This window comes from Bos indicus x Bos taurus, chromosome 1 (assembly GCF_003369695.1).
Source record: "Bos indicus x Bos taurus breed Angus x Brahman F1 hybrid chromosome 1, Bos_hybrid_MaternalHap_v2.0, whole genome shotgun sequence".
NCBI lineage: Eukaryota > Metazoa > Chordata > Mammalia > Artiodactyla > Bovidae > Bos > Bos indicus x Bos taurus.
The window spans coordinates 151481490-151502807 of record NC_040076.1 but is presented as its reverse complement, the minus strand read 5'-3'; the positions used below and the strand labels follow the sequence as shown (position 1 = coordinate 151502807).

At 41.4% G+C, this 21318-nt stretch overlaps 1 protein-coding gene across 2 annotated transcripts in view; it reads left to right on the top strand.

Annotated features, from left to right (window-relative positions):
* Nucleotides 1-21318, top strand: part of LOC113896956 (collagen alpha-4(VI) chain-like) — a 140225-nt gene that overhangs the window by 22806 nt on the left and 96101 nt on the right. For both annotated transcript variants that reach the window (XM_027549124.1, XM_027549118.1), the window contains exons 3-9: nt 3548-4093; nt 4439-4993; nt 10921-11255; nt 12241-12319; nt 16752-16897; nt 17037-17129; nt 20411-20464. In XM_027549124.1, coding sequence (XP_027404925.1) covers nt 3548-4093; nt 4439-4993; nt 10921-11255; nt 12241-12319; nt 16752-16897; nt 17037-17129; nt 20411-20464 — 1808 coding nt within the window. The remainder of the gene's footprint in view (nt 1-3547; nt 4094-4438; nt 4994-10920; nt 11256-12240; nt 12320-16751; nt 16898-17036; nt 17130-20410; nt 20465-21318) is intronic.

Here is a 21318-nt window from a genome sequence, read left to right as displayed (position 1 = left end):
GTCTATGAGTCTGTTTCTGTTTTGTATATGAGTTCATTTGTATAATTTTTTTTAAAGATTCCACAAAGTGATATCATATGATATTTGTCTTTCTCTCTCTGATTTATTTCCCTTAGTATGGTAATCTGTAGGTCTATCCATTTTGCTGCAAATGACATTATTCCATTCTTTTTTTTGACTGAGTAATATTTATCCTGCATCTGCAGGCAGATTCTCTACCACTAACGCCACCTGGGAAGCCCATTATGCATCTGCTTTATCCATTCGTCTGTTGATAGACATTTAGGTTGCTTCTTTGTCTTGGGTATTGTAAATAGTGCTGCAGTGAACACTGGGGTACATGTATTCTTTAAAAATCAAATTTTATCTGGGTATTTTGCATGTTTAATTTTAATAGTAGAATTTCACAAAACCATCTACACTTTATGCTCTTTTCCAATCATTGACTAAAGACCTTTCAACTTTTTTTATATCTTGTGAACCTTATGATGGTTCTATATATAGACAACTGTAAGTTTGTTTTTGAAGACAAAAGTTTGTTCCTAGAATGATATTATTCCTAGATTAACTTACCCGTATTGCCTGGATGGAGGCAGAGGAGGGGAGAGGGCCAGCGGATCCAGGAAGGTTGCTTAATTTGCTGCCAGTGTGTTATGTGCTGGTTAAGAGGGTGAATTGAGGGAAAAGAAAGATCTGGTTTTAAATCCCAGGTCTCTACTTTCTGGGCCATCTTAATCAAGTTACTTTATTTCTCTGAATTAAAAAAATTTTTCCTTAAAATGATAGTACCTGCTTTAGTTGGTAGTTGAAAGCATTAAAGAAAATTCTGCAAATAAAGTGCTTATAACAGTGCTTAATCCATCAGGGTTGTCTTGACCCAAGGCAAGGAGGTAAGCCTTCACATACTTTGGGCTAAACAACTCCAGTAGCTGAAGAGAAGTCCTCCACAGGGCTGTGTACAGAAACGATAAAAGGGGATTCAAGATACACGCACCTCTAAGTTCAGAGCAGCACTGTTTACAACAGCCAAGACACGGAAGGAGCCTAAATGACCATCGACAGATAGATGGCGTAAAGAAGATGCGGTGCTATGCGGTGCTATTAGCCATGAAAAAGAGTGCAACATGTATGGATGTGAGAGTTGGACTGTGAAGAAGGCTGAGCGCCGGAGAATTGATGCTTTTGAACTGTGGTGTTGGAGAAGACTCTTGAGAGTGCCTTGGACTGCAAGGAGCTCCAACCAGTCCATTCTAAAGGAGATCAGGCCTGGGTGTTCTTTGGAAGGAATGATGCTAAAGCTGAAACTCCAGTCCTTTGGCCACCTCATGCAAAGAGTTGACTCATTGGAAATGACTCTGATGCTGGGAGGGACTGGGGGCAGGAGGAGAAGGGGACGACAGAGGATGAGATGGCTGGATGGCATCACTGACTCGACGGACGTGAGTGTGAGTGAACTCTGGGAGTTGGTGATGGACAAGGAGGCCTGGTGTGCTGTGATTCATGGGGTCGCAAAGAGTCGGACACGACTGAGCGACTGAACTGAACTGAACTGAATAATGAGTGATGTTGAACATCTTTTCATGTGTTTATTAGCCATCTGTATGTCTTCTTTGGAGAAATGTCTGTTTAGTTCCTTTGCCCACTCTTTGATTGGGTTGTTTGTTTTTCTGGTATTGAGCTGCATGAGCTGCTTTTATATTTTGGAGATTCATTCTTTGTCAATTGCTTCATTTGCTATTTTTTCCCCCATTTTGAAGGCTGCCTTTTTACCTTGCTTATAGTTTCCTTCATTGTGCAAAAGCTTTTAAGTTTAATTAGGTCCCATTTGTTTATTTTTGTTTTCATTTCCATTACTCTGGGAAGTGGGTCATAGAGGATCTTGTTGTGATTTATGTCAGAGAATGTTCAGCCTATATTTTCCTCTAAGAGTTTTTTAGCTTCTGGTCTTACATTTAGATCTTTAATTCATTTTAAGTTTATTTTTGTGTATAGTGTTAGAAAATGTTCTAGTTGCTTTCTTTTACAGGTGGCTGACCAGTTTTCCCAGCACCACTTGTTAAAGAGATTGTCTTTCTCCATTGTATATTTTTGCCTGCTTTCTCAAAGATAAGGTGTCCATAGGTGCATGGATTTATCTCTGGGCTTTCTATTTTGTTCTGTTTATCTATATTCTTGTGTTTGTGCCAGTACCATACTGTCTTGATGACTGTAGCTTAGTAGTGTAGTCTGAAGTCAGGCAGGTTGATTCCTCAAGTTCCATTCTTCTTTCTCAAGATTACTTTGGCTATTTGAGGTTTTTTGCAGTACAGTAGAAACTAACACAACATTGTAAATCAACTATACTTCAAAAAAACACAAAGTTTTATATTAATTTTAATTAATTAAATTTCCTAAAATGCACTCTCTTGCCTATGTATTTAAAAAGTTTAACTCACATAAGAAGCAGGAATATTGGATGCTGAGACAACCCATAGCTTCAAATTGTTGTTCATTCACCATATTGTGTCCAACTTTTTGTGATCCCATGGACTGCAGCATGCCAGGCTTCCCATCCCTCACCATCTCTTGGAGTTTGCCCAAGTTCATGTCCATTGAATCCGTGATGTCATCCAACCATATCATCCTTTGTCACCCTCTTCTCCCTCCGCCTTTAATGTTTCCTAGTATCAGGGTCTTTTCCAATGAGTCAGCTCTTTGCATCAGGTGGCCAAAGTATTGTACCTTCAGCTTCGGTCCTTCCAGTGAATATTCAGGGTTGATTTCCTTTAGGATTGACTGGTTTGATCTCCTTTCTGTTCAAGGGACTCTCAAGAGTTCTCTAGCACCACAGTTTGAAAGCATCAGTTCTTTGGTGCTCTGCCTTCATTATGGTCCAGCTCTCACATCTGTACATGACTACTGGAAAGACCATCACCTTGACTATACGGATCTTTGTCAGCAAAGTGGTGTCTTTGCTTTTTAACACACTGTCTAGTTTTGTCATAGCTTTCCTGCCATGTATATGCTGATATTTTACTTTTAGCTTGTTCTCAATTTCCCCATTTGAGAAATGTCAAGCAATGTTTATCTCATGCCTTCATAAGCAGACTCTGAGATGAGGATATGAGCTATGGATGCACGTGATTTATCTGGGAGTGGAGCTCTGGTGACACTGTTAGGGGAGTGGGGATGGAGAGAGGAAGGAGAGCCCGCCAGCAATGGGCTGAGTTAGTGAGCAGGCTATTGCTGGAGGCATGGAGGCACCTGGGGCTTGGTTCTGCCAGAGACTCAGGGAGACTGCTGAGCTGTCCTCTGAGTGGTCCCACCCACAGGGCGAGGGAGCTGGAATATTTATCCATTACCCACTTCCAATCACGGGCTGCTGGCCACTCTCACTCACTCCCTTGCCTGCCCAGGGTATGGGCTGATCATGCTTCTGGCCAAGGAACACACACAGGCAGAGTCTCAGGCAGTAATGAGGGAGTGCCAGGGGATCGGGACCTGTAGCCTTGTCCCACGCCCTCTCCCACGCCATTCTGACGGCTTGCTGCTGCTTCTTCTTGCCTAGGCTGTGTGCACATCGAGAAGGCAGACATTTACTTCCTTATTGACGGGTCTGGCAGTACCCACCAAGACGACTTTCTCGCGATGAAGGTGTTCATGAATGAGGTGATAAGGATGTTCCACGTTGGACCCGACAGAGTCCAGTTTGGAGTCATTCAGTACTCGGACGAAGTTAGTCCCCAGTTTACCCTCAGCCAGCACTCCAGTGTGGCGGGGCTGGAGGTAGCCGTTGACAGCATCCAGCAGAAGGGAGGGGGCACCAAGACGGGTGAGGCCCTGGGCAGCATGATCCAGGTCTTTGCAGACTCTGCTCGAAGCAACGTGCCTTGGTATCTCATCGTTGTCACTGACGGCCAATCTATGGACCCAGTGGCTGATGCTGCAGAGGCGCTGAGGGGCCGTGGAGTCACCATTTATGCAGTTGGAGTCAGAGATGCTAATATTGCTGAGCTTCAAGAGATTGCTGAAGACAGAATGTTTTTCGTGCATGATTTTGAGTCCTTGAAGACCATCCAACAAGAAGTGGTACAAGACATCTGTTCCTTAGAGAGTAAGAATTTTTTTCTTCAATCTCAGTCTCTCTCTTCGAGTATATATGTGTAATCTATTTGAATAGGTTTCATTCTGGAACTGTGGATTCATAGGTCTAAAAGTATTGGATGAGCTAGAATAAACCAAGCTGGTTCATATGATAGATCTCTATCATATGGCCGTGTCTTATTTTGAGACTGATTTATGGTGGGTCACAGAAATTTATTTCCTTGACTTCCACTTCCACCCCCTTTACAAATATTTTCACGTTGTATATGTGTCACCCCAGACTCTCCCTGGGGACTTATAATTAATTGTTTCAGACTCTGAGTAAATGTTCTGTCCTTCTCCTTTTCCCCTCCAGCCTGTAAGAATAGGAAAGCTGACATTATCTTCCTGATGGATGGTTCAGAATCCATCTCTCCAAAAGACTTTGAAAAGATGAAGGAATTCATGAAGCGAATGGTCAACCAGTCTAATATTGGTGCTGATGAGATTCAGATTGGCCTTCTGCAATTCGGCTCAGACCCCCAGGAAGAATTCAGGCTCAACCGGTACTCCTCAAAGGTGGACGTTCACAGAGCCATCTCAGACGTTAAGCAAATCAACGGTGGCACATACACTGGGAAAGCTCTGAACTTTATTCTGCCTTTTTTTGGGAGTTCAAGAGGAGGGAGGCCCAGTGTCCATCAGTATTTGATTGTGGTCACTGATGGGGTCTCCCGGGACAACGTAGCTTTACCAGCCAAGGCCCTGAGGGACAGAAACATAATTATTTTTGCCATTGGGGTGGGTGAAGTCGAATTCTCTCAGCTTTTGGAGATCACCAACGACCAGAGCAAAGTGTACTATGAAGAAAAATTTGAGTCCCTGCAAAATCTGGAGAAGGAAATTCTTTACCAGGTTTGCATTCCGCAAGGTGAGTGACAGAGGGCTTGTTAATTGATCCACAAGCCCTCGGTAGGCGTCAGGGACCCGGTTGGCTATCTTAATAAAACTAATACTTATAGCCTTGTCCTGGGGAATCTTTTTTTTCCCCTAATTTATTTTATTGAGTATTGATTTACAATGTTGTGTTAATTTCTGCTGCACAGAAAAGTGATTTAGTTATACATATATGTATATATATATCTTCATATTCTTTTCCACTTATGGTTTGCCACAGGATATTGAATTAGTTCCCTATGCTATAATAGGACCTTGTTTATCTATTCTCTGTATACTGGTTTATATCTGCAAGGCCCCGACTCCCAATCCACCCCTTGCCCAATCCTCTCCAGTGGGCAACCAGAAGTCTGTCCTTTATGTCCATGAGTCTGGTTCTGGTTTATAGATAAGTTCATTTTGTGTCATAGTTTAGATTTCACATAAGAGTGATATCAGATGGAATTTGTCTTTTCCTGTCTGACTTACTTCACTTGGTATGATAATTGCTAGATCCATCCACATGGCTGCAAATAGCATTATTTCATTCTTTTTGAGTAGCATTCCATCGTGGATGGTGTTTTTGTACAGGGCCTGGTCTGTGGACTTCCATAGGTTAAAACATTACATCTCCACATAACCCTGTTAATAATTAATTAATATACATTATCAATATTTTACAAGTGAGAAAACCAAGGCACAGCAAAATCAGGTTGTTTAGTCTAAGTGAATAGCAGAAATGAGATGTGAACTTAAGGCAGTCTGGTTCTAGAGTCTGTATACTAAATGCTGTTCTATATTGCCTTTTGGTATGGTATAACAGAGTACAACAGGACCTCTCAAACTTTAGCATGCATTTGAATAACCCGGAGAGCTTGTTAAAATGCAGTTTCTGATTCAGTAGGTTGGGGTGGGATTCTGCATTTGTAACAAGCTCCCACGTGATGCTGATCCTGCTGGTCTTCTAATCACGCTTTGAGTAGGGGGTTATATGGTACAGTGTGTGTGTGCATGCTGAGTCGCTTCAGTTGTGTCTGACTCTTTGAGACCCCGTGGACTGTAGCCCAGCAGGCTCCTCTGAGCAAGGGATTCTGCAAACAAGAATACTGGCGTGGGTTGCCATACTCTCCTCCAGGGTATCTTCCCAACCCAGGGGTCGAATTTGTGTCTCTTATGTCTCCTGCATTGGCACGTGGGTTCTTTATCACTAGTGACACTTGGGAAGCCCAAAGTAAAGTACAGTATGGTACAATACAGTATATAGTGTAGGATCATATGGAAGAATATATAATGGATGCATAAAGCCCAATAACCCTACATCAACCCCATGTGAGGCAGATGCTATTATTGAAAGGTTGTGACTGTGTGCTGTGAGCTACATCAGGATTCATGACCTCCGGAGGAGAGGATTTTGATCTGAAAGATAAGGCTTGATCACTCGAATCATTTGTGTGATAAAATTTTTTTAAAGTATAAAAAGGATAGAGGAAGCTCCTGACATAGACATCAGAAGAGGGCAGTACGAGTGCCCCCTTGCTAGTTTTTAGCGAGGAGTTATATATCTGTTAGCAAGTTGCTAATCAGATAAAGAAGCACCTCAAAACTGAGAGAATTGCATCAGGCGCCTCTCCCACAATATGCATTTTGAGATAGTATTGGCAGAAGGTGCGTCATCCCCAGTTGTAAAACAATTGACATGAATCTTAAAGAAAGGCAGATTTCCAAGCAAATGCATAGTTTCATTAACATCGCTTAAGAGAACATTCCCATGAGTAAGAGGTACTGGTCTGTTGAGCCGTTATTGGTTCAAGGTTTGAGTCTTAGGTGGAACAGATTTGAAGAAAGGCAGATTCCAAGGCAAATACATAATTCATTAACATAGCTTAAGAAAAACATTTCCATAAGAAAAACACTTTGGTTGGCTCAAGGTCTGAGGAAAGTTAAGTTCAGGCAGAACCATTCTATGACAACATAGAATTTAAAAGAAACCTCCTTTTAATTTTGTATAGAGAAAGAGAAAAAAAAAGTCTGCCACTTACAGATTATTTCCTCCAGTTGGGGAGCCCTAGCCTTCTTACCTGTTGCCCTCTCTTTATGATACTCAATTTCCAGGTGAGAAAAATAAGAGAGAGGTTATGAAGCACAGATGGGAAATAATGGTGTCAGAGTTTGAACTTCCCAGCAGTTTGGTGTCAAAGCCAGAGCCAATTTTTTAGAGTATTAAATGAGTATTTTTGATTCTACTATCTCAAGAATCCTAAAGGAAATCAACCCTGAATATTCATTGGAAGGACTGATGCTGAAGCTGAAGCTCCAGTACTTTGGCCATCTGATGTGAACAGCTGACTCATTAGAAAAGACCCTGATGCTGGGAAAGATGGAAGGCCAAGGAGAAGGGGATGACAGAGGATGAGATGGTTAGATAACATCACTGACTCAATGGACATGAGTCAGCAAACTCTGGGAGACAGTAAAGGACAGGGGAGTCTGGCATTCTATGCTGCTGTTGCTGCTGCTGCTGCTAAGTCTCTTCAGCCGTGTCTGACTCTGCACGACCCCATAGATGGCAGCCCACCAGGCTCCCCCATCCCTGGGATTCTCCAGGCAAGAACACTGGAGTGGGTTGCCATTGCCTTCTCTGTGGCATGCTACAGTCCATGGAATTGCAGAGTCTGACATAACTTAGCAACTGATCAAAGTGGCATGCTAATAGTCCATGGAGTTGCAGAGTCTGACATAACTTAGCAACTGATCAAAGTGGCATGCTAATAGTCCATGGAGTTGCAGAGTCTGATGTGACTTAGCAACTGATCAAAGTGGCATGCTAATAGTCCATGGAGTTGCAGAGTCTGATGTGACTTAGCAACTGATCAAAGTGGCATGCTAATAGTCCATGGAGTTGCAGAGTCTGATGTGACTTAGCAACTGATCAACAACAAATCTCAAGAATACCACTACTTTGCAGTGCCTTTGGTAAATTCAGAAATAAACTGAGGGACTTCCCTGGTGGTCTGTGGTTAAGACTCCATACTCCCAGTGTAGGGGATCCAGGGTTTGATCCCTGGTCAGGAAGTAGATCCCATATCCCACAGCTAAGAGTTCTCAAGCCACAACTGAGACCTGGCCTTGCCAAATAAGTAAATGTTGAAAAGAAATCAATTGAAAAGAGTACATGTATAGAATTATCTTTTTAAAATGAGCATGGATTATGGAATGTCCTTAAACAGTCCAGTTCTTCAGGAACCAAAGTCCTATTTATTTTTGCTGTTGTTTGTTCTGTTTCATTTTTATTGTCTGTGATTATCCTGGAGAAGAGCAGAGGTACAGGATTCCAGCTTGTCTTCTCAGGTCATTTTGAGCCATTTAATAAATTAGGATTTGTAGTTATCTCCAGTTCTGTGTTAGCTGGTACTTTAATAATGGCTAAACCTAACTGATTCTAGAATTATAAAGCTGAATCAGACAAACTTTAGAGGTTCTCTGGTGAGAGTCAACCCTCTTTGTTAACAGGGAAAGAAAGTGCTCCCTGCGTCACAGGGTAAAGCCCACTGAAAATGCTTCTGGGGAAAATGTAAATTAGAAATGTCAGAATAATATACCATACTCAGAAATTCTTTTTTTTTTTTTCTGAATTCAGATCTGATATAGAAATGGGATTTACATCTGTGAAAACTCTTTATGGCAAACTTCAATTAGAGACTTAAAAATCAAAACAAAGCCAAGATGTTTTATATGGAAGGATGGGAGTAAGGCACATTCTGTCTTTTCAATTCCAGAAAGACATCTGGACAGCTCGCACAGAATGTGGCATTTAGGGGATTGAAACTCATGAGTCAGCCCTGGGTCCCAGGTCCCTGAGAAACTTAAGCCACTGTTGATGTCTATGTTAACCGGTGAAGGGTCCAATGTTTATTTATTTCCCTTGGAACTTCCTTCTCCCCTAATTTGCAGTTTTGTTTTCTGATTCTGGGCCAAATACTGCAGTTCATGCTGATCTAAAGAGAGAATGTCTTCATGTCCTGTCTGGCTTTGACAATCCAATGTCATGCTTGTTGTCAAGAAATAGTTAATAAGTAGCAGTCCTTTTGTGGTTGAGAAGTTACATTTTTAAGTTTGTACCCAAATTCTAATCCAAATGCGTTTGTAACCATTAACTTTTCCTCCTTAGTGAAATTTTGTAGATGGTCTTATTATGAATGGGTAGGTGTAGCCAAAGCTGTGGTTTTTCCAGTAGTCATGTAGGATGTGAGAGTTGGACTATAAAGAAAGCTGAGTGCCAAAGAGCTAATGCTTTTGAACTGTGGTGTTGGAGAAGACTCTTTAGAGCCCCTTGGACTGCAAGGAGATCCAACCAGTCCATCCTAAAAGAAATCGTTCCTGAATATTCATTGGAAGGACTGCTCTAAAGCTGAAACTCCAATACTTTGGCTACCTGATGTGAAGAACTGACTCATTTGAAAAGACCCTGATCTTGGGAAAGATTGAGGGCAGGAGGAAAATGGGACGAAAGAAGATGAGATGGTTGGATGGGATCACTGACTCAGTGGACATGAGTTTGAGTAAACTCTGGGAGTTGGTGATGGACAGGGAGGCCTGGCATGCTGCAGTCCATGGGTTCGCAAAGAGTCAGACGTGACTGAGTGACTGAACTCAACTGAGGTGTAGCCTGAAAGATCAGTGGGCCTTCCAATTCTAGCTACACCCTTCTAGGAGGGCTTAAATATTTTCAGGTAGGACAAACATAAAATTGAGAGTGATAATCAGTCTTGATCTTTTCTAATATGCTTCTCTGAAACAAGGTATCTGCATGGGTGATGAATGAAACTTCCAGGGCAGAAGGGAATAGTACAGCTTGTGCTGAAAGAGACTCAAGGCTGTTTTATATTTTGTCTTCATTCATTTGGGGAACATTTAATAAGCCTCTGTGTTACACACTGGGAAAGTAAGAAGACATAGTCTCTACCATGAGGGAATGTTTGTTCAGAGAGAGAGAAGGTCTTGTAAACTAATAGTGGATATACAGGGGCATTTAATAGCTCAACTCGAGGGCCTGGGGTCATGAATCACAGATGCTTTAGGGAGGGGGCTTTTGAACTTCAACTTGAAGGATATGTATGAATTAACCAGATTAGAATGATGGGAATGGGGAAGGATACCTCAGGTGGAAGGAATAGGATGTGCAGAGGTTCTTTTGAAACAGGTCTTATATGAAACAGTATGTATGTATCAGTTAGTTTTTGCTGGGTAACAAGCCATCCCCCAAAGTAAACAACAAAAATTTGTCAATGAAAATAATCAATAATAAGAATAGAAATCTTTTCTGTTTTGTTTTCTTGTTTTTCCTTTGAGCCAAACTGAGGACTAACCTGGAAGCCCACTTCCTAGATTACTCTGAGAAACTTCTCCAGAGAAATAGTTTTCAGTATAGTTTTATATTCTGTCAGAACAAAGAACATTAAACAAGTCAGGGTTATATTTCTTCTAAGTTTCAGAAAAAAAGGAACAGTCCAGCAAGTACACAGCAAATCAGCATGGCCTTGGCACTTGGGAAGGGTGTCTTATCATCAAAGGAGAATAAGCTTTGGCATTCCAGGAAGAGAGGCATTTAATCTTTATTTTTCACATGGATGTTCTTTACTTTTGGTTCCTTTTCTCTAATTATTGAAGCTGATGTACAATGTCTGTTTGTTGGCTACAAACAGGCTATTTTAGTTGGATAAAATTCAAGTTAACTCACGTGTAAGCCAGAAAGATTTCCCTATATCTCACACCACATTTCTTTCATCACACCATTATTTCACTTATAATTCTATGGGTTGGTTGGAGATTCTCCTTGCAGGACCAGATTGGTTGATAATCTTCTGGGGTGGGTTGTGCAGTCATAGGTGACTAATTGGATTTCCTTCTCCTCTACCTTCAAAGGATGCAGTGTAGATTTGTCTGTAGGAATTGATCTCTCCACTCCCACGAGGCAAGTTCAGCAGAGGCTTCGAGGATTATTGCAAGAGCTGATGCAGGAGCTGGCTGTGCTTCCCAATATTAGCTGTGACGTTACAGGCCAGACCAACGTGATGCTCCGCTACCTGGTTCCCAGCTCAAAGGGCCAGCTCACCTTTGACTCAGGATTTGAAAAGTACAGTGATGAGACCATTCAGAAGTTCTTGATTCACCAGGTTGCCAGGAGCAACCATATGGATGTACATTTTTTGCAGTCCCTGGGAGAGAGTGCTATCCGTATGTCTTCTGCCAATGTGAAGGTAAAAAATGCTAAGAAAATCTGCTTTGGAGCCATTAGGCAGGGTTGGAGGGATAACACTTTTGTGACCGAGGCCAACTAAATCGTTCTTCACTGGAGAGCTTATCCAGAGGAGCTCTGTTCTCTTACTCAGTAAAGACCAAAAAGAGATGTTTTTCATTCAATCAGCTAATATTTACCAAACCCTGGAGGCTCTGCTGAATGCCGATAGGAATACAAAGATAAAGTCCCTGCCCTCAGGTTGTCCACAGCTAGTGATTCCAGATTCCTTCATGGCACAAATTTATTCCAGACGTCTTGAAAGATACTAGTTCCCATGGTCACTCATTCTCATGTACAGTAAGGCTCATTATTTTTCTAACCATCCCCTTGAACCACCTTTAGTGACAGTTAAAAGCTTCCTAGCAGTTAAACTTCCCTTCCTGGGTCCCCAGAACTGTGCACCTACACGAGTCACAGAAGCAAAAAGGTCTCATATAACATGTACTAGCAAATTACATCCACTAACTTTGAAAGTTACATTGAATTTTTCTTTCAATCCTGTATCCTGTATCCAGTGGGTTTATTTCTTGAAAAATGGAATTCACTTTTTAAGTTAATTTTCTATGGATAGAAGTAGCACGTTTTATTTGTAGAAAATGCGTTAAAATTTGGGGAGTTTTGCATTGATGAAGATGAATATTGTAAAAGTTTTTGGAATATATTTTTAAGTCAATACATTAAGCTGGTTCAAATTCTTCTTTTCTGGGGGCTGGAGAGCATGTAGGGGAGGACATTGCAGTATAAGTGAATGTGTAATAAAGTCACAAATAGATGAATGGGTAAAACCAAAGGGAACATGGTGAAAGGCTGGGTATACCAGAAGACCCAATGAAGAAACATGCAGTTCATAGTATCTGTCTTTTCTATTGCCTTTCCCCAATTCCCTCCCCTCCTCCTCTCTCTCTCCCTGCTTCTGCAACTCCCTCCTCTCTTGTAAACAACAGGTCCTGCTAGTGTTTACAGATGGACTGGATGATGATTTAGAGAAACTGAAGGAAGTATCTGAGCTTCTCCGCAGCAAAGGTAAGTGCAGGACGTTGCCCTGTGGGGCCTTGTTCCCCCAACAGGGCTGACACAGTCTTGCAGATTTCCAGATGCTGACCCCAGGTCGTGGGACCTCAGTGCCCTTGAAGCTGACATGCAGTCTCCCTCTTCATATGAACTGGGGGCTATTCAGGGCTGAGAGACCCTGGACTCCACATCCTCAGTACTTACTAAGAGTCGCTCTGAGTGAGACAGGACCGACCAATTACCAGCCTGGCGTCTGCTTTGGAGGGTCACAGGGGCAGCTCCTGCTTCTTGTGGAGTGGGTGGTCTCTGTTCTTCTAGGCTCTCTGGGAGCCATATGTCTCTTTTCTTCCTAAACTAAAATCATCCTGGGCCTTACTTCTTCTCCTGCCTTTCCTACCGCTGTCTCCCTGACTCTTTCTCTTTAGTCATCTCCAGGGGCTGCTGCACAATATACATGTACATGTCAGTCAGTTCAGTAGCTCGGTCGTGTCCAACTCTTTGCACCCCATGGACTACAGCACGCCAGGCCTCCCTGTCCATCACCAACTCCCAGAGTTTACTCAGACTCAAATCCATCGAGTCGGTGATGCCATCCAACCATCTCACCTTCTGTCATCCCCTTCTCCTGCCTTCAATCTTTCCCAGCATCAGGGTCTTTTCAAATGAATAGGTTCTTTGCATCAGGTGGCCAAAGTACACATGTATCCGTATACTCTAGATATAGTTGGTTTACATTATCGTATTTATTTCAGGTGCCAAACACAGTGATTCGATATTTTTGTAGATTGCAATCCATTTAGAGTTATTGTAAAATATTGGCTTTATTCCCTGTGCGGTACAATATATTCTTGTAGCCTATTTATTTTATACATGGGAGTTTGTATTTCTTAATCCGCTACCCCTGTCTTGCTGCACTCCACTCCCCACTGGTAACAACGAGTTTGTTCTCTGTATCTATGAGTCTGTTTCTATTTTGTTATATTCACTTGTATGTTTTATTTTTTATGCTCTACATATAAGTTGATAACATAAAGTATTTGTCTTCTGTCTGACTTACTTCACCAAGTACAATACTCTCTAGGTCCATCCATGTTGTTGCAAATGGCAAGATTTCACTCTTTATGGCTGAGTAATATACCCTTATATATAGAGTTCACCCTTGAACAACCTGAAGGTTAGGGGTGCCAAATGTCCCTGCAGTTGAAAATCCATATATAACTTTATGGTTGGCCTGCTGTATCCACAATTTAATCCACCGTTGAATCCACAGATTCAACTAGCCATACGTTATTATAGTACATGTATAGCTATACATTATTGTAGTATTATAGTACTTAAGTATTGAAAAAATTTGCATTGTAGGTGGACCCATGCAGTTCAAACCCATGTTACTCAAGAGTCAGCTGTGTATCAGTTCAGTTCAGTCTCTCAGTCGTGTCCGACTCTTTGTGACCCCATTAATCGCAGCACACCAGGCCTCCCTGTCCATCACCAACTCCTGGAGTTCACTCAGACTCACGTCCATCGAGTCAGTGATGCCATCCAGCCATCTCATCCTCTGTCATCCCCTTCTCCCCCTGACCCCAATCCCTCCCAGCATCAGCTGTGTATAACCACATCTTATTTGTCCATTTATCTATCCATGAATATGTAGGTTGCTTCCATATCTTGGCTATTGTGAGTAGTAGCATGAACATTGGGTTGAATTTATCTCTTTGAATTAGTGTCTTTGTTTTCTCTTGATATATACCAAAATGTAGAATTGCTAGATCATATGGTAGTTCTATTTAAGTTTTTCTGAGGAAACTCCACACTGTTTTCCACAGTGGCTGTAACAACTTTCATTCCCACCAACAGTGTAGGAGGATTCCCTTTTCCCCACATCCTCACAACATTTGTTGTTTGTAGACTTTCTGATACTAGCAATTCTGACAGGTGTGAGGTCATACCTCGTTGTGGTTTTGATATGTGTTTCTCTGATGATTAGCGATGTGAATATCTTTTCATGTGCCTGTTGGTCATCTTATGTTTTGGGAAATAGTCTATGCAGGTCTTCTGTCCATTTCTTAACTGGGTTGTTTGCTTTTCTGATATTGAATTGTATGAGCTGTTTATAAATTTTGGATATTAACTCTTTATTGGTCCTAACATTTGCAAATATCTTCTCCCAATTCTGTAGGCTGTTTTTTTCATTTCGTTGATGGCTTTTTTCGCTGTTCAGTTCAGTTCAGTTCAGTCGCTCAGTCGTGTCCGACTCTTTGCGACCCCATGAATCACAGCACGCCAGGCCTCCCTGTCCATCACCATCTCCGGGAGTTCACTCAAACTCACGTCCATCGAGTCGGTGATGCCATCCAACCATCTCATCCTCTGTCGTCCCCTTTTCCTCCTGCCCCCAATCCCTCCCAGCATCAGAGTCTTTTCCAATGAGTCAACTCTTCGCATGAGGTGGCCAAAGGACTGGAGTTTCAGCTTTAGCATCATTCCTTCCAAAGAACACCCAGGGCTGATCTCCTTCAGAATGGACTGGTTGGATCTCCTTGCAGTCCAAGGGACTCTCAAGAGTCTTTTCCAACACCACACTTCAAAAGCATGTTAGCTCCTATTTATTTTTGCTTTTGTTTCCTTTGCCTTAGGAGAGAGACCCCAAAAAAATAACACAACAATTTACGTCAAAGAGTGTTCTACTTATGTTTTCTTTTAGGAATTTTATGGTTTCTGATTCTCTATTTAGGTCTTTTATCCATTTTGAGTTTTTTGTATATAGTGTGAGAAAATGTTCAAATTTAGTTCTTTTACATGTTCAGTTTTACCAGTACCTCTTACTAAAGAAATTGTCTTTTCTCCATTAGATAGTCTGCCTCTCTCTAGGCTTCCCTGGTGGCTCAGATGGTAAAGCGTCTGTCTGCAATGCAGGAGACCTGGGTTCAATCCCTGGGTTGGGAAGATCCCCTGGAGAAGGAAATGGGAACCCACTCTAGTACTCTTGCCTGGAAAATCCCACGGATTAAAAGCCTGGTAGGCTACAGTCCATGGGGTAGGGAAGAGTTGGACACGACTGAGCAACTTCTCTTTCTTTCTTTCTTCTCTTGCCATAGATTAATTGACCGTAAGCGTGTGGGATTATTTCTGGGGTCTTTATTCTGTTCTGCTGATCTATGTGTCTGTTTCTGTGCCAGTATGTATCTGTTTCGATGACTGCAACTTGGTAGTATTGTCTGAAATCAGGGAGCATAGTACTTTTAGCTTTGTTCTTTTTTTCTCAAGATTGCTTTGACAAATCAGGGTCTTTTGTCATTCCATATAAAATTTAGGATTATTTGTTCTAGTTATGTGAAAAATGTCATGGGTATCTTAGTAGGTATTGCCTTAAATGGAATATTTCTGTGACAACTTGCTTTCAACTGAATTTAATGCATAGATTGCCACTGGAAGTGTAAAATGTTACAGCTTCTCTGGAAAGGAATTGGGAGTATATAACAAAGGACTGCAAATTCTGCCTATCTGCTCGATCTGCAATTCCATTTCTGGGAATTCTTTTTAAGGAATACTTAAGAATATGTATACAACTTTTAACCATAAGATTTTACAGTAGCCTGTTTACAATAGCAAAAAGCTAATGGGCATGTGTGTGGGTCTGTGTATCAATTTGATGTTTAAAATACTAATGCTATTATTTGTTCTGAAATTCTATAGTACTTTTTAGTCAAATTTAAAATGTGTTCTTTTCCACATGTTTTCTGTTTTGTGGAAAAATCCAGATGACCAGTTAGTGCTTGCATGGATAGAAGAAGCTAAGTACCATGTGCAACCTTCAAATCTCAGAGGGGCAGAGTTCCCTGAGGCAGGCCCTTAGGTATAAAGAGTATCTTTTTGGTGAACAAAAGCAACAGGAAGCAAAGGTTAAAGAAAAAGAAACAGACCTAAAAGTGGAGTCAGAATTGGCTCTTCCCTGCAACAGGACTACCTGCCCTTTGTTGCAAAACTTCTAAATAACCCTGATTCCCCCCTTGCCTGCTTGGAGTAGTTCTCTCCGGGTTACTTGAGATGCTATCTCCTGGGCTTGAAGTTCTAAAAATTCCCACTGAATAAAACATAACTTTTAGGTTGCGAATATTTTTTAAGTTGACAGAAACAAAAAACAGGGGCTACACGAGGGCTCTGAGAGTCCTTTCTGGTTCCTAACTGTTTACCTTTCTAGAGTGAACCTTTCTAGTTCTAGAGTCCTAACTGTTTACCTTTTAGCTGCTGGGATATCAGACCAATTCTTTAGGAAGGCACGCTGTGAGCTGGCTTTGATTTGAGGAAAAGCAGTTTGAGAAAAAGACAGATGAGGATATAGGAAGGATGGGATGATGATGGGGATCTGGGGATCTGGGGCCAAAACAAGTCAGACTATTTGAAAGACATGCAAGGAAATCGCCCACCTGTTGGTCTTTTGAAGGATTCTCTGGACTCCTGACTATTGGCCTGGAAGGCGTCCATAAATTAGAGGAGCTCCAGGAGCTAGAATTTGGCAGAGGATTTGCGTATAATCAACCTCTGAGCATCACACTGCACAGCCTTCCGAGCATCTTACTGAAGCAACTTGTAAGTTTTCCTTATTTTAAACACCATCCTTTCCTAAAACCTCGAGGGAATTTTGTTTCTTTAGTGTGTAATGTGCCATAGGTTAATACAGCATTGGAAAAAAAAAAAAACCATTATGTGACATGGATTTTGTTTTCAGGACACAATTGTAGAAAGGACATGCTGCAATAGGTATGCAAAGTGCTTTGGAGAGGCCGGGCACAGAGGTGATGGTGGGAGCCCAGGGGGAAAGGTGAGTTCTTGCTGGGTGTGTGTGGGGGAAGGGGAGAGAGGCTTTGTATCCATTACACTCGAGGCCTGTGTTAGGTCTTTAACACACCTTTTCTAACTCTGTCCTTTTAACAGACCTCTTTTACAGGCATAAAATTGGGGCTCAGAGAGGGAACACTGTTTTCCTGAAGTTGCACAGTTACAAAGAGGCATTTTAGGATTTCAACCCCTGTGTCTGCTTGACTCCAAGGCTCATATCCACTATACTGGTGCTGTCTCCTTACATTTATTTGACACTTTCACAGGTTCTACCACCACACAGAAGTTTTCACTTGTCCACAAAATTGTCACTTGTCCAGTATCTGTTTTCTTTGCAGTATTCAAAGCCTCTTCCCCTCTGATCTAATATTCTATTTTATACCAGTAAGCTCTGAGGATAAATACAGTCACTGGTTTACTGGTGGTTGATTTGCCTCTCTCTGTTAATTCTGTAGTTAAGTGATAGGAAAATTACTGCTTACTACTTCTAAGGGAGACTGTCTCATTAGAAATGGTCCTCAGATACCCGGGGCACAAGGTTCCATTCTCACAGGACTAGAGCATCATGATGGGTAGATAATCACAAATTCGCGTGGAAGGTTGAATCAAACCCTTAGGTTTTTACATTCTCTTTTCGTAAGTGGTTTTCCACGAGATGGAATGAGCTCTTACTGACTTCTTAGATCAATCTTAATTTTGAACAGTGTACAACTTAGCACTAGATTTTTTTCCCCCCTCTTATTATTCTTAAATACAGGACTGGAAGGTCAGAAAATCAAGCTTGGGAACCTCTTGATTATTTTTTTAACAACTCTTTTTGAGACCAAAGATGGAAGTGTCCTGAATTCTTGATTTGTCTGCTCTGTCTGTTAGTGCTTGGATGTATTACTTTCCGGAGAAGGCAATGGCACCCCACTCCAGTACTCTTGCCTGGAAAATCCCACAGACGGAGGAACCTGGTAGGCTGCAGTCCATGGGGTCACTAAGAGTCGGACAAGACTGAGCATCTTCACTTTCACTTTTCACTTTCATGCATTGGAGAAGGAGGTGGCAGCCCACTCCAGTGTTCTTGCCTGGAGAATCCCAGGGACGGGGGAGCCTGGTGGGCTGCCGTCTATGGGGTCGCACAGAGTTGGACACAACTGAAGCGACTTAGCAGCAGCAGCAGTGTAACTTTCATCTTTGTTAATTATAAATAGGCTTTGGCTCTCATATTTTATTTACTGTCTTTTAGACTTAATAAACATCTCTGGCTATAAAATGGTAAGCCAGACTTCCTTGAGAGGAAATAGTTTGTGTGTTTAGAAATCTAAGAAGACTAAAAATAAAAGAGAGACTAAAGGGCTGACATACAGAAATAAACAACCACTTCTCATAAGTTATATGTGCTCTTGTTGTTCAGTTGCCCAGTCGTGTCCGACTCTGCAGCCACATGGACTGCAGCACGCCAGGCTTCCCTGTCCTTCATCATCTCCTGGAGCTTATTCAAACTCATGTCCATTGAGTCAGTGATGCCATCCAACTATCTCATCCTCTGTTGTCCCCTTCTCCTCCCACCTTCAATCTTTCCCAGCATCAGGGTCTTTTCCAATGAGTCAGCTCTTCACATCAGGTGGCCAAAGTATTGGAGCTTCAGCTTCAGCATCAGTTCTTCCAATGAATATTCAGGATTGATTTCCTTTAGGATTCACTGGTTTGATATCCTTGCAGTCCAAGGGACTCTAAAAAGGAAGTCTTCTCCAACACCATAGTTCAAAAGCATCAATTCTTTGGCGTTCACTTTCTTTATGGTTCAATACCTTTAAACCTGTGGCAGATTCATTTTGATATATGGCAAAACCAATACAATATTGTAAAGTTAAATAAAATAAAATTAAAAAAAATAAAGAATATGCTAATCACAGAAAAAAAATACCTTTAAACTTAAAACTTTAAACCTTAGAGGCTATAACACCTGTAAATCTTATTGACATTTTGTAAAACCAGTTCAAAGCTCTTTAAAGTTTCCCTCAAACATTTAATTTGGACCTATTTTGGCTTGGATTTTCATGATGGAATGGCTTGAAAAGGTGTTTTAGAAAAACAAAAATAGGTTGATGTACCAGGCTGTAAAGACAAGCAGGTATTCAAGTTTTCACTTTCAGTTCAGTTCAGTTTAGTTGCTCAGTCGTGTTCAACTCTTTGCAACCCCATGGAGTGCTGCACACCAGGCTTCCCTGTCCAACACAAACTCCTAGAGCTTACTCAAACTTATGTCCACTGAGTCGCTGATGCCATCCAACTATTTCATCCTCTGTCGTCCCCTCCTCCTCCCACCTTCAATCTTTCCCAGCATCAGGGTCTTTTCCAATGAGTCAGTTCTTCTCATGAGGTGGGCAAAGTATTGGAGTTTCAGCTTCAACATCAGTCCTTCCAAAGAACACCCAGGACTGGTCTCCTTTAGGATGGACTGGTTGGATCTCCTTGCAGTCCAAGGGACTCTCAAGAGTCTTCTCCAACACCACAGTTCAAAAGCATCAGTTCTTCAGCGCTCAGCTTTCTTTATAGTCCAACTCTCACATCCATACATGACTACTGTAAAAACTATAGCTTTGACTAGATGGACCTTTGTTGGCAAAGTAATGTCTATGCTTTTAAATATGCCATCTAGGTTGGTCATAACTTTTCTTCCAAGGAGCAAGCATCTTTTAGTTTCATGGCTGCAGTCACCATCTGCAGTGATTTTGGAGCCCAAAAAAATAAAATCTGACACTGTTTCCACTGTTTCCCCATCTATTTGCCATGAAGTGATGGGACCAGATGCCATGATCTTAGTTTTCTGAATGTTGAGCTTTAAGCCAACTTTTTCACTCTCTTCTTTCACTTTCAAAGGGTGGTGTCATCTGCATATCTGAAGTTATTGATATTCTCCCGGCAATCTTGATTCCAGCTTGTGCTTCATCCAGCCCAGCGTTTCTCATGATGTACTCTGCATATAAGTTAAACAAGCAGGGAAGACAATATAGAGCCTTGACGTGCTCCTCTCCCTATTTGGAACCAGTCTGTTGTTCCATGTCCAGTTCTAGCTGTTTCACTTTAAGACAGGCCAAGAGTATTTGTTTCTATATGTCTCTGTGCATTATGCTTGACATTTAGTAGATTATCAATAAAATGTCAACTCAGTGAGACAAGGGTGTCTATCAGAAACAATGTTTATTTCATGTAGATTTGAGAAATGCAGGATTTGAAGTCCATGTTATTTGTTTTGACTTCTTTTTTCCTCAGGGAGAGAGGGGTTCTGATGGGTTACCTGGTTATCCTGGTGAAGAAGGCAGTCATGTAAGTACTGAATTTTATTTTTCTCCTTAAAAGAATATGGTAAAAGGGGTCAAATATTAGTCATACTTAATTGCACTTAAGTAATAAATTAAAGAGAACCAAAGCCATTCTTATAAAAAGATCACTCAGGTTCTGTCCTGACTGGCTAAAAAGGTGATGGAGTTATAGTTACCACTGATGGTTTGCATATAACCCTGGATGCATGCTAGGGTGAGGAAAAGTTTGCTAACATGTGATGACCATGGATAACAATGTGTATTGTGGACAGAATTGTCAGCTTGGGGACTGGAGTTTACCACATTAGAAGTTAAGACTAAAATAATTTAAAATTATTCATTTTATTTTAAAATAATAAAAATAAACCCATTGCAGAAATGACACATTCCTTTATGAAAAAACCCTATATTTTCCAAAATAAAATACTTTAGTGACCGCGTTGTTTTTTGTAGTTTTAACTGTCTTTAATGTCTAACTTATGAGACAGCAACTGCGCCTCTGTAACTGCTTTTGTACCGAGTCTGTTGTGATGTCGATTGGTTGTGGACTTCTTAAAAGCTCTGCTATATACTTGGGAGAGAACATGAGTGAAAAAGGAAAGCATAATATTTTAGTGTAGTTGGGAAAACAGTTTTAGCTTTGTGAGTACCCTTTCTCAAAAGATCTTAGGGACCTGAGGGGTCTCAGGACCAAACTTTTCATACTACAGGCGTACACAGGTATTAATGTTCTAATCGCTCCACCTAGAATAGCATGTCGCTTTATTATTCTAACATTTAGAATGCTTGAACTTGGAAAGTAAGCAGAAAGTAAAGAAAAATGCTGAGGCCTATGTAAGTGGATCTATTTCTTTGATT